General features: G+C 39.3%; 1 protein-coding gene across 5 annotated transcripts in view; it reads right to left on the reverse strand.

Annotated features, from left to right (window-relative positions):
* Nucleotides 1-7,781: 7,781 nt before the first annotated feature.
* LPIN2 (lipin 2) overlaps nt 7,782-13,341 on the reverse strand; it is a 48,639-nt gene continuing 43,079 nt past the window's right edge. For 2 of the 5 annotated variants that reach the window (XM_067290680.1, XM_013942865.2), the window contains exons 19-20: nt 12,591-12,694; nt 7,782-12,266 (exon numbers count right to left, since the gene is read on the reverse strand). In XM_067290680.1, the coding sequence (XP_067146781.1) occupies nt 12,122-12,266; nt 12,591-12,694 (249 nt within the window). In that variant the 3' untranslated portion in view covers nt 7,782-12,121. The remainder of the gene's footprint in view (nt 12,267-12,590; nt 12,695-13,341) is intronic. The other 3 variants (XR_001292604.2, XR_001292603.2, XM_067290681.1) reach the window with 3 other exon arrangements.

Raw genomic sequence — 13,341 nt, forward strand, 5'->3', positions numbered from 1 at the left:
AACTTAAAATATATATTTTTAAAAAGCTTTTTAAAAAAATTCTACAATTCTAGTTTCTGGAACTTTTATAGTATTCACATTAAAAGGGAACTTCCTCTGTTGCATCACAGAAGACAAACCAGAGGAAATATTGGTGATGTAGGAAAACTGTCTTTTTAGCCAATACTGTCAAATGCACAAAACACCCATCTGTGCTTAGTCATTGTTACCAGCCTCCTGCATCATTGCTTTTAAGTGAGGCTTGTTTTAACATTCACTATCCATTTACATGCATGGAGCAACTTTTGTCTCAAACAGATGTCTTAGATAATGTCCCACCAAATGTTTCTCATTCCACCATTAAAAAGTGGCTAGTAATAAAAAAGACATTTTGGCTCTCTAGATCTGCTAGCATTTCTTTGTGGTGCATTAAGACTGCTAGCAGTCTCTTTCATGGCTGAAAAGGTCCAACAGTGCTTCACTGAGGACTGTTCCACTATCATCTATATATTCTTATATAAAACTGATGATTTTTATAGTCTATCTGTGCTGCATAGAGTTGTATTTATCTTAGAGGTTTGTAGTATATTTTCCTTCTTAGAAATCCAGAACAGATGGTTATAGCCTCAGAACAAGCAATCCCTTTAGGTGAAGGAAGAGCTCCCCATGCTATAAGCAGCATAATACATTTAGCTGAAGCCTTTCCCATCTGAGGAGGTCAAATAAATACTTATGCCTCTGTTGCATAGTTTGGAATTGATACTCCCTAATAGCTTTGTTTCCAGGCAATGAGATGGGGCCTTCCCACAACAAACTATCACATCCTGAAAGCTGAGCTCCTTTTGAGAAAAGCAGACAGAAAAAGCTTTCTCTCCATAGAGGAACTCTGAGTCAGTCCTGTGGCAGCTAGGATTGCACTGGGGTAGGGAGCACAGGATGTTCCCTTCCTTGGGAGGGGATTTTTAAAGCACATGTTTCAGGAAGATCTCTTTGCACCTGATCTTCAGAAAACTCGGTATTACTGATCAGCAGAAGCTAGGACTGCATGTATTTTGTAGCAGGAAAGCTGTTCCTATAGGAGTTGCTGTTAGCCACTAGCATGAGGCATACAGTAAACTTGCACTTTACAACCTGTAAAAGGAGACTCCCCCATTTCGTTTCCCTGCAGATTTGTCTTGGTCTGTGCTGCAGCTTGAGGGACTAGCATGCATTTGCATGTAGACCCTCTTATTCAGAGGCTCTCAGTTTTCTTTCATCCTCTATTCAGCCCCAGCCCACTACCTTTATAGATCTCAAAATTAAGAGAACAGGATAGACTTTTTTCTGGGTTTTTTTGGAAGGCAGCTATATCAACCATATTTTTAAACATAATTTCTTGTTATGTACAGAAGTCTGAGAGGCTATTTTGGGATATTTTTTACTCTCCTCAAGAAAGCTCTGTGCTCTAAGAAGTTGGCTCCAGACTTTGTATGACTCGTGTTGTTACGTTATCGTTGCCTGTTCCAAAAATGACTCATGGAAACAAACAAAGTGAGATGAGTGCTTAGGGAGACCTAGCTGACAAAAATGATTTTTTTTTTCCGCTCCAAATGAGACATTTTAAGAATCAGTGGTGAAAAGTTTAGTGCTAGAGTTAACAAAAGTTATATCATTCATTCTTACCTAACTACCCCTGTAGACTTCTAAATCCAGCCCATAGATTCACATGCCCAGTTCCACTAATCAGACAGGGCCACTTCTTCTACCAGAAAGTTTCTCCTTATACCCAGGATCTGCTGCAGAAGATGTTAAGATTGTTTGAGCCCTCATACTGCAGCATAACTGGCATTTATACACAGATAGAAAGCATTCCCTAAACTATGCCACAGCAAAACCCAATCTAGGAGGCATATTTAGAGGGCATGTTTTAGAGCTTTTAGGGATAGTGTCCCATCCCCCCTCTCTAGCAGCACAGTGGCTAAAGCTTTGACAAGGAAGTGCTGTGCTAGATTCCTGCCTTTCCTGAGGGAGACTTGAACCTTAATTACCACTTCTTTGGCAATTGCTGTAATCAGGGTAAGTAAGTGGCTCAGTTCCTCCTGGTGAAGTGGTTTTTTTTTTTTTTTTTTTTTTTACTGGAAGTTTGCAACTCTGTAGCCTCCTGAATACCAAAGGGAGGTAGGAACTGAGTTCCAGTCTCTGCTTCAATGAGTGCTTGGATAAAACATTCATTAAAGCAGCAGCTGGAAGCAGACTCACGCGCAGACTCACGCACAGACTCACTCACTGGCCCACTGAATATTTGTTCCATGCAAAACAGAACAGCTTCAAAGGAAGGAGTGAGAGCCCTGCTCTAGAATACCCTGAACCGCCTGGCAGAGCCTCTGTATCTTAGTGAGAAACAGCAGCAGAACAAGGAAATACCTACACTAAAGGGAACATTTCACAGTTTCTTTATGAATTTGACTACCACATCCAAGAACATCCACCACTTTAAAGAGGAAGTATCTGTAAACCAAGAATGCCTTAAAAAATCCTGTAGGTGGGAGCTCTAAAACAGGTACACTGCATGTTTCATAGATATGCTTTGTAGGAAACAGACTGAGATTTATTTGCCTGACTTCTTAAACAACGTAGTTTTGCAATGCAGTATGAGGATTGCAAGATTCTTGGCCAAATCAAGTGTGCAAAACGGACAGTATCAGTCATCTCAGGTGCTCCTATTTCAAGTCAAAACAGGAAGAAAGCCAAACCACACCAGATGAAGCTCTACAGGCATCTGTGTCCGACAGGCTTTAGGCAGGCACAAGGCGAGGTGGTCTCTCAGGGACAGTACAGCTCTTAACAGCAGCAGAGTCCCCAAAACAGCATCATTTGTAAAGCAGGTAAATCTAATACCCAGATCATTAGCTGCAGAGCTTCTGAAGACAAGCCCACATGTAGAAAGCCAGAGAGACACTGCTCCAGCCAAACATGAATAAGGTATCCTAGAGCAGATAAGGGGAAAGGCAAATCAGGCAGCAGAGAGACACAAAATCTACAATATCCCCAGGAAAGCTTGGAACAAAGCAGCAATGTAAATTTTTACTGCAAAACATATGAACTACCTCATTATTCAAAATTACTATTTAAACTTAAGAGATAGATAGTGGAGACATTACCCAAAGCAATCAGGATTTCATCTGGTATTCCACCATACATCCTTTCAATATACCCCAGGTTACTTGCAGTACCTTCATGCAATTTAGCTGAGACAGACTCTAGCAAACTTGGTGAAGCCAACCAGCCATTCAAGAAAGTTACAAGTAGTCAAGGAAGTACAGCAAGCTGTAAGTGGAAGGTGTAGGAAGGCGGTTTGAAACAATGCAATAGTATGTATAACCACACCACTACTACAGCTTACAAAGGCTGAGAATACAAGATAAAGAGCTCCCCAGCTGCAACCAGGAGATTCAAATCTCTCTTGAATTGTTTCCTCTAGATACATCATGCATTTGAAAGCAAGTTATATTTGTTGAAAAAGTAAGTCCATACTTTATGGCATAGTAGTGGATAGGCATATATCTCACCAGCCCACTCCCCGTTATCAACAGGGAGACTGGGGGAACATGCACCCCACTGACACTTGATCAGCAGGTATGCTTTGGCTGCTCTTTGTTCCCAGATACTGGCGTAAAGTTCAAGTCATCAAGTTATCAGGATTATCTAAGGCTATATGCTGTCATCACAAGAAAGACTTGCACTCAAGCCAGAATCAAACCTCCTGCAATGTACCCTGCAGACATAATACAAGAGGCAAAAGAACAGCTCTGCCAACTCTTTGTTATATGAGAGATTTCAAAGAGCATCCTATAACATGTTAATACATAAGCAGGTTGTGGCATTTACCAATCTAGCTAGCTAGCTATTTTGACTGTGGAAAAAAAGAAATGTTACTATAATTTTTCAGCACAGACAAGTGCATTTGAGAGTATGCTTTTTGTGTGTGTGTGTATATATATATATTTAATGTGTGTGTATATATATATACATACACCTCCACAGACAGACAGACAGTAATATCCAGAAATGTGAGGAAAACTGTTTGATGGAAAACAACTGCAAATATTAATAAATAAAGCCTACTTGTGATGTCTTGATGCTCCCTTGCTTTCCAGTGAACACAGTAGCACCGTAAGCTGATATTTTTCCTTTCCCCACCTTTAGAAACATCAATTTCTGGCTTCCCAGTCAAGCTTGCATGTGTATTTTAAGTGTTTACTTATTTAGTGTCAAGCACTGTTATATAGGCTTTGTGATACACAGGATAGAAATACTGCCGATTCAGTTCTTACCAGTTTTAGTTGCTCTTCCAGTGCCTCAGACTGTTCTAGCTGACTCTGGGCTATGTTGCCTATTTCCTCCAAAATACTTGTAGAAGAATATCCCCACAGCAGAAGTGGGGGACAAAAGATTGGGCAAGTGAGCAGAGATGGAGGAAAGAGAAAGAAGAGGCAGAGAAGGAATGGAAGAGAAGAAAAGATTACAAAGAAGCCATAAAGAGCACAGGCTCTCAGTGCTGGGATAAGTGAGACCCCTGGCCACCCAGTCACAGCACTGTGTACAATACTGATTTTTATGAGTGGGAGATGCTACCCCTGTGTGCAGTCATTTTTGTGCCTGAAATCATCAGTCCAGTGACAATGTGGCCCCACTTCCTATGAACAGGATGAAGGTCCCCCAGTTCATTTCAGAACTAAGCACCCCGTATTTCCTCCTGTTTACTCTTTAAAGCAGAACTCAGCAGTACAAGGTGAAAGCTTGGGCAAAACTATCTTTCTGGCACATTTCCTTGCAAGAAGAAGACTTTTGCAGCACTCATGAGGTGGCTCAGCATTGCCTGTGATTGTCTCAATGCACAGCTGTACTCAGTTCAAAGCACTTTACATGGAAGCCATTAACCCAAGTCCCTGCTCTCATGTAGCTCAACATCTGAGCTCCCACCAAGCCAAGCTGCCCCAGCTGTTTGGCAGGGAGGTCCTCACATCACACACAAGTGTGTGTGTGGGGCGGGGGACAGTTCAGACCATGCCCCAGCCACCTTTGGCCCTTAGGAAGATTTACAGCAAAAGGTTATTCTCCAGGGCTTTGCCCCTATTCTTCGCTACAGCCACTGCCTCCCGAGTGATTAGAGGGGCCTTGGGCATCCTCAGTATGAGACAGGAATATCACCAGGTTTTTTGGTTAATTTGACTATGGCAAGGGAGGAGAAGCAGCAGACGGCATTCTATTTGGAAAACATGCCGTACGAAAGCTTTGAAAACATGCCCCATGAAAGTGGCAGCCCCTGCCATGCAGAAGATAACAATATGTCCTTGCTGTGCCCCACAGAGAAACTTCCAGAAGCTCTGCATCCTACGCTTTTCACCCATGCAGCATACAGGAAATCTGCACAGGTAACCTGGCACTGCCCAGAAAACACTTCTGAACAGCCAGCCACATCACAGCTTCACTCACCGCTGGCCTGAGAGCTTGGCATACAACAGGCAGGGGTGCTTCCCTACCAGCAGCACAAAGCTGCACACGTAGCCTGCCATTGCCCTCCTGGTACAGATTGATTGACATGACACTTAAAAAACGATGCCCTACATGCAAGAAAAGTGCTCCTTCCACAAGAGAAAGTGCCCTTTCTGGGAAACATGGCCACAGCTGGCTACAATGTGGTTTACAGGCCATACCACTTCTCCCTGAGACACTCTTTCAATGCACCTCTCCTCTTTATTTTTGTGTATGTGTGTCTGTGTGGGCAAAGAGAACAGGGTAGACTGTGTATATAACACCATGGGATCCTCTTGGGGGGATGTAATCAGCATGAAATATGTGGGAGTGGAGTAATGGGATTTCCAGGACACACAAACCTATGGTGAACTTCCCCTCTTCTCACTATCTTCCTGAACTCATAGCCCAAGAACTGGATGGAGTTTGGGTTTAGCAGACTTCACAGGCAAGGCAACCCCTCTCTCGAGAAGGGAGTTGAGAATTTGGCAGGCTGTGGATGAGGTTCCTTGCTAGCAACCAGAGCCCCCAAAAGGCTGACCAGTCATCCAGAAGTTTCTGAAGGAGCTTTTGACAGAGAATTAGTAGAGGCCCCTGTCCTCTACACATCTAAGACTAGTTGCTCCAAGACAGAACAATCCATACACCATGAATAGGTTTACTATTAGACAAGATGGATGCAGGAGAAACAGCAGGAGCTCAGAACATGTTTTTGCAACAAACCTGAACAGTTGGCATTCGCAGGACGTATCACCCTTCTGTTGCTTGCACTTGCACAGTCACTCACTGCACAAAAAACAACTAGTGAGGCCTGCGTGTGAGAGAGGGGCAAGGATTTGGGGAACAGATATGAACACTGGTGAAATGCTATTCAGCTGGACTACTGCAAAAAGTGCCAATAGGTATGCGTCAGTCCACACCAGTTGCTCCCAAGTCGCTTTCTCATGCTAATCAGAGACAAGATGGACATATGCTTAAAGACACCGGTAACAAATCCATAAGAATACCATCTCTGTTTATTGCTCTTCATGTTTTTGATAATTTTTTTCCACAAAATCCCATTTTGTCAGAAAACTTCTAGTTAGGAATGACAAGAGGGAATTAAGATACATTTGGGCCAAACCACATTTCTGTGTGCTGTAAAAGGATGCGCATGCACATATGTACACACACACTTACTCTTAGAATAGGCACTGATAGAGAGAAAATTCTGAGGTCAAGCACGTCAAGAGTGAAATTTTATCAAAAATCACTTCAAGATCATCTGAGCTAGAAAGTCATTTTCTCTTAAAAAAAAATACAGTATAGCAAGATTCCAGTAAAGATTGTGGGCAATCATATGCATACAGCTACTTCACAGCCATATTAAGTTGCCACCTACACCACGTGTCACCTGCAGGAGAGTGAGAAGGGTACAGGAGAAGGTGACGGTGAGTAAGCAGAACCACATGGAAGGATAAAGAGAAACAGAGATTTTGCTACTGCAGTAATAAATAATAAAACACTAACACTGAGCTCTGTACCTGGGCACAAGGAGAGCTAATGCATGCTGGGGACAGCAATACAAATAATATACATTGTGGAAGGATCAAAAGGCACAACATGGTTTATACTTTCATGCAGATCTTAACATACTGCCACATTTAAGTGTCACAGAAGTAACTGGATTTTCTAAGATAGACTGATAGATATATTTACGAATAACAGCAAGAGACTAGAAAGAATAAGTTTGTACTGAAAATTAAGGCTGTAGGCATACAAGCATAGTATGGCTACACACTATGTTATATATGCTTTTCCATGATGCTTTCACAATAATTGCCTCAAGCAAATTAACACTGTCTTGGAGGACACTACTTTGCCTTGAAAGGAAAAAGTTAATTTGGATGTAATTAGGATAAAATTCCAAATTAGGGCAAATTTACAAGTGCTCATACTAAGTGGTTGCAAGGTTTTCTTCAAGGGAGCTTATTTATTCTTGATACATGCATCTATGACCACAGTGCATCTGTTAGCTGATATTCTATATTATAATGTAAGTTTGCTTTTTTGTATAGTTTGAACACAATATTGCTATTGGCATACAATGCAAGTCTGATAACAACAATTATTTATCAGTTGTATAAATAGTCCAGAAGAAATCAATTGAGTGTGGGAGGAAGCAAATGTGTCAATAGTCCTTGGTGGAGCAACTTGAATTCCATGTAAAAAGAAGAATACAATTTAAATAAATCCATATTTACTACATTAGTAATATAAGAACTCCTAAGTACAAACTGAAGAAAATATTTAGTTTAAGTTTGTTTATTGTGGTAACATTGTTCTGAACATCAATAAACATTGCACCAAAGTGTGGGTTACTGCACCCAGGATAGTCCAGTATCAACAGAAACGACTGTATTGGTATGGTCACAGATTTGACAATTTTAAACACACTATCTTATTAGTGATTGGGTTGTCTAACAATCAAATATTCCACATGTTCAACATAAAATTGAAATAGAAACTATTGAAGAGAGTTTTCCCACCCTCAAAGAAACTCAAAATGTAACTTTCATTTGGAAATAATTAACACTGTAAAAAAAAAAAAATCTATTCTATTCAGCAGGGTTTAACTTTGGAAACTAAGACTTCTTTAAGTAAAAGTGACACTTTAAAGGCATCTCAACTTCACTATGCATTTCTGATGTTTTCATTATGAATTTGCACTACTGTCATTTAAACAACTCTCATTCATCTGAGGGCATTTTCTACAAGACTTGTATGAAATATTAACATGAGATCTCTTTTCATCCCTTTTGGCTTTACCATAAGCTGATTCAGAGTTTGCTTCAGAAGTTCCATAACTGAGTTGATACAAGCGTTAAAACTTTTCCAGTTGAAAAAAAGAAAGTTTTAAAAGGAGGATTCTGATGACAGGAAGCTGAAGATACATGAGCCAAGATTCCACATGCAACTGTGTACTGTTAAGGACGAAAGCCCAACCTTTTTTGAAGTACAAGTATAAGCGTGGTAGAGTAGAAAAGAAAAAAAAAAATCCAGGAATGTTTACCACTTTATACAAATGATTAAATTACTAATCCTTAATTACAGAAATGGGCAATGTCTCAGTAACTAACGAGACCTGAATTGCAATGTTCCTTATCTGTCCCTAGATACATATCGCTGACTCAACTTTTGACACGGTTCCAACGCTAAGAGGATCTGCATCTTCAACAACACAGTCTTAACAGGGATGTGCATGTGCCCACAGACATATACACTTAGAAGTTCCTCTTTCATAGAAAGAATGATTTAGCTTGTGCTAATTCTAAATAAGTATAGCACAACTTGTTTTTAAACATTAGTTTCAGGCCACCTCTCTTGACTAAGGTAACAAAGAACAAGCTAATGCATATTTCTTATCTACCCCACTTCATATTAATATTGCAGCACAAGCCTACAGTTTTATAGTAATGAGATGTCTTTTCCAGAGTCAATAAAGTGCCCAGTAATCCAAATTAAGTAGGTATGCAATGACAGGAACAGTGCCCCCCAAATTCTGTCCCTAAACAGGGTTAAAAAATCTGAACAAAGCTTCAAATAAAAGATGTTTCCAAATTAAAAAAAGGCAAAACCCCCCACCATACGTGTATCAGAAATACTCAAGAACACTTTTACATTTTATCAAAAACCAAATATCAAAGTTATAGCTGTTACAGAGAGATTGGAAAAGCAAAATTTTTAACTAAGCAGCTTTTTGGAGATCCCTATAATGCAAAATAATAGGTTAGCAGAATGAGGAGCTCTCTACAACCACACAATCTTGTAATTCACACCAGCTTAAATTATATGCATTTGGAGATACATGTGATATTAGCTTTCACACTGTTCATATACCCAAGTCCCCACTGTAAAATCCACAGTTTATCTATGACAATCTGAAAGGATAAACAGAATTCAAATGAAGAAAAAAATTAACCAACAAAAAAAAAAAAAATCAAGAAAGAAAGATACAGCCAAAACTTAGTAATAATCTGTCCAATCTGGAATGCTATCCCAGATAATTTATATTTTTCATGAAGAGCTTTTATTTTATTTATTATTATTTATTTATTTTTAGAAAACCTGCCTAATACCAAGGCCATCAAGAATCAATTAAACATGATAAAGAAAATTTTGACTTCCCCAAAGGACTGTTAAGAGAAGCAGCTTCACTCCCTTCACGTAGAACAGAATCTTTAGATAGGATCTTTAATCTTGTTAAATAAAATATTTTATTACGTTGGAATTTTTTTTTTAAAGTATTTAAGCCACTTAAAAGCCCAAATCTCATTGGTTTTCAAAGCTCTTAGTGATCATGAAAATTTCAGTTTCTTCTAATAAGAATATGGAACAAAAGTTAAGAACCCATATAAGAATATGGGTCATAAGAATATGGAACAAAAGTTAAGAAAGGAAAAAAAATACATGGAATGACGTTTGTAAGCTTCTGCCAGTGCAAAGAATCTGTGCAGTAGGGCAAAATATGCTTTGAATTGAATCCTGTGAAATCCACTGAAACACTGAGTAGATTGGTGACATAACCAAGAGTTTGGTAAACAGTCACTGAAAGTATAGTTTTCACAGTACAAGAATGAGGAAGCCTTTCAACTCACTTACATATATGGCACACAGTAACAGACAGGTACATTTCCTTTCCCAGTCTCTCTCTCCTGCTTTGAAAGAGAGACTCTAAGTTGATTCCCCTCGCCCCCACTCCTTACTTAATATTTTGTGGACCCAGCAATACACTGAAGCTTTAAAATGGAAGAATTAAAAAGTAGCTTAATTTATATAATGATCCAAAAGTTGTCTCCCAAGCAGTTCACCAATTGACTTAGGGCTAGCTAATGGTACATCAGAACCTTACAGTAAGACTATTCAGCCTTACAAAGAAAATATTCCTGTGGGTGGCGGAAGTCCTTTAAACGCACTGTTTTGCAGGTAGTGAAAAAAGGAGATCGTGAACTCCTCCTTTCCTCTACTCAGCATAAGGCTGGAGCAGAAGAGCACCCCCAAGTGCTGTTTCTGACCAAGAGAAGCCCTGCTGCAGGCACCACAGCGGGCCGCTGTGTAGTTGCCTTCTCAGCATTGCTCACGCTTCTTGACACAGGAGTGTGCAACCACTGGAAGCCGTGTAGTGGCAAGAGCTTCCCCTGCAGCCCACTGGAAATTTTGGGCATTGCCCCGAATGGACGGCCTCAGGAACTTGATTAAAGAGTGACAAGGAAGGTTGTGGGCCATAGGAAGCCCAGGACTGAAAGGTTTAAGGGACCATAATCCTTAAACTCTCTGGGCTGGAAACACAGATTCTCATCACAGATTTGTCCTAAGGAGGTTAAATGCACTAACTCAACTTAAAAAGCAGAACTACTTTTGCCTTCAAGTACTTTTGAAGAGAGAAATATTAGCTGCTTTTACAGCTGATAAATACTAGACTTGGAATGCAGTTTGTTTACAGGCTCTGATCTGAACCTGAAGAATGACCAGCATGACACTTATGAATTACTCAAAAGGAAAAAAAAAGTTTTATTCTGCTCTGCAGCATTTAAACCATTCTCATACCTGGAATCTCACTACTGTGCTGCACTTCCTTCCAGCTACTGAAAACCTGCAACACAGTATTCTGGAAAGACCTGCAGTAGATAATTAAAAAGTTAAATACGTTATTTTCTTAGTACTACAGTTCCCTGAATATAATCTGTACATACTTTTTACTGGCCTACACAGCATACACACACCTACGCATCTCTGTGCTGAAAAGTGAAATAAAAATGCCAGCTCCCCGACTCTTAAAGAACTCTTCAAGATTTCTCTTGATTGAAATTTAACATAAAACAATGCAGCCTGGAAACAACAAAAGCCATACAAGTATCTGAAGACAACTTTCATTTTAACAAGCTCAGAAAGTGGTCTAAGCACAGCATGTTTAAAAAAGTAAGCAGAGTTCATCTGAGCATGAACTATACAAGCACAGTTTTGTACATGTGAAAAAGGCATATTTACATTTAAAGAGGAAATTTGTGTCTTCAGAGTCTATCAGGCTGTTAATGTTTACACATTTTCTGTATTTTATTTGAGAAAGAGCACACTGTTCTTCGGTTCTGGCTCCTTTGAGAAATGGCCTACTTATCCATCTGAACATTAGACCGGGGTTTTTATTAATAGGTCTGACATCATATTTGGCAGTTTCTATACTCTTTTTGGCTTCTTTTTAAAAAATATACTATTAAGACTAATACAAAGTCTATGCTTACAATAAAGTCTGTATTGATGAAAATGCAAAGTCATAGTTTACCTCAGCATTTAATTGTCATGAAACACTTGAGTACCATTAGCATTATTGACAGGCCAATCTCAAGTGCCTCAGAACAGTTAAGCAAAGACAAGCACTGCAGGAAAAAAAAACAACACAAAAACACATAAAAAAAATTAGACAGCAGCTTTGCATTTTCTTTGTCTCAAACTGACACAGTTAAAGTGATTTCTTTAGTAAGACTTATGGTACCAGTATATAAATTAACATCTTCATTAAGGAAGTTCTTCACATTTAAACTGAAGTTGAGTAGCTGAATATGAAATTCCATTTCTAGGTGAGAAGTGCTTTTCAGACTAGGTCTTCCATGTTCAAGTCAGGAAGAGGCTCTCTCCAGTAGCAGAAGGAGCTGAATTCTGGGCATGGAAAGGCAGAACTCTGTTCTTTATTAAGCAATGGGAACACATGTTCCACAAGCTCACTTAGTCTGAAATACCTATATTAAAAAAGAAGAAAGACCATTATTCCACAGTCTAGTCACTGTTCAACTGTAGCCAGAAAAAGCTTTAGAAGTCTTGTCCAGAAGTCTATAGTCAATAAGGCAGTGTTACTGCAAAAGCAATTTTCAATTTTATTTTGCCAGTTTATTTTTCTTTTGAAAAGCTATATTTAAGTATCCAAAGCTGAAAGTCTCTGGCAAATAAAGTATTCAAATGCTGTAATAGGAGATCATAAGGAATCATCATGGTCACAGTCACAATTATTTTCTAATCTCACTCCTAAATACTTTTTCTAACCAAAATAATAAAAATGATCTTACGAGGATTTGTTTCCCTTAGTCCTTTCCTGGATCAGTTCACCCTTTGGGTTCACAGTAAATATTCTACAGTCTGGAACTCCCACCTGCATATAGGCATACACATCCTGCAAAAAGCATGGGCAAAAGCACAGAAGAAAATGAACAAAAGCGCAGAAGAAAATCATTACTCTGCTTTGACATTTCCTTGTTGAACGTGGTATAACAATTTTTTGAAGGAATGAGAAAATTGATATAAAAGCTGACCCAAAAGTATACAGCAAAACTGTCCCTTAAAAAACAAAAACATTTCTTCCCCCACCCCTTCTTTCTCTTCTCTCCTTCCCTCCCCTGCCCCCATCAAATCCCTTGAGTCTTGTTCCCAAGCTTGGTACCATAAACACGCACAAAATCTATACCACACAATACTATTCCTTGTGACAATACTCCTCTTAGGAATATCCCTTCTCACTAGCTCAATTACAATAGCAGTGAGCTGCAAAGAAACTACAGGAACTGTATGATACAAAAAATGATTCAGGAACATTGAATCAATAACATTAGGTTATAATGCTGTCAAACAGGCTGAAAAAGAAGATGGAAAGGTGTCACATATTGAATAAAATCCTGAGAATGCTAATACATCTTTGTAACCTTTCTCACGTAAGCAGTTGCATTAGCTTTTACTTTGGGTATCCGCATGTAAGCTTTCATGACCAAACCCATAAAAGCACCTATGTCCCATTTCTGTATTCAAATTTAAACAGACACAAAA

The sequence above is a fragment of the Apteryx mantelli genome, chromosome 2 (genome assembly GCF_036417845.1).
Source record: "Apteryx mantelli isolate bAptMan1 chromosome 2, bAptMan1.hap1, whole genome shotgun sequence".
In the NCBI taxonomy this organism is placed as follows: Eukaryota; Metazoa; Chordata; class Aves; order Apterygiformes; family Apterygidae; genus Apteryx; species Apteryx mantelli.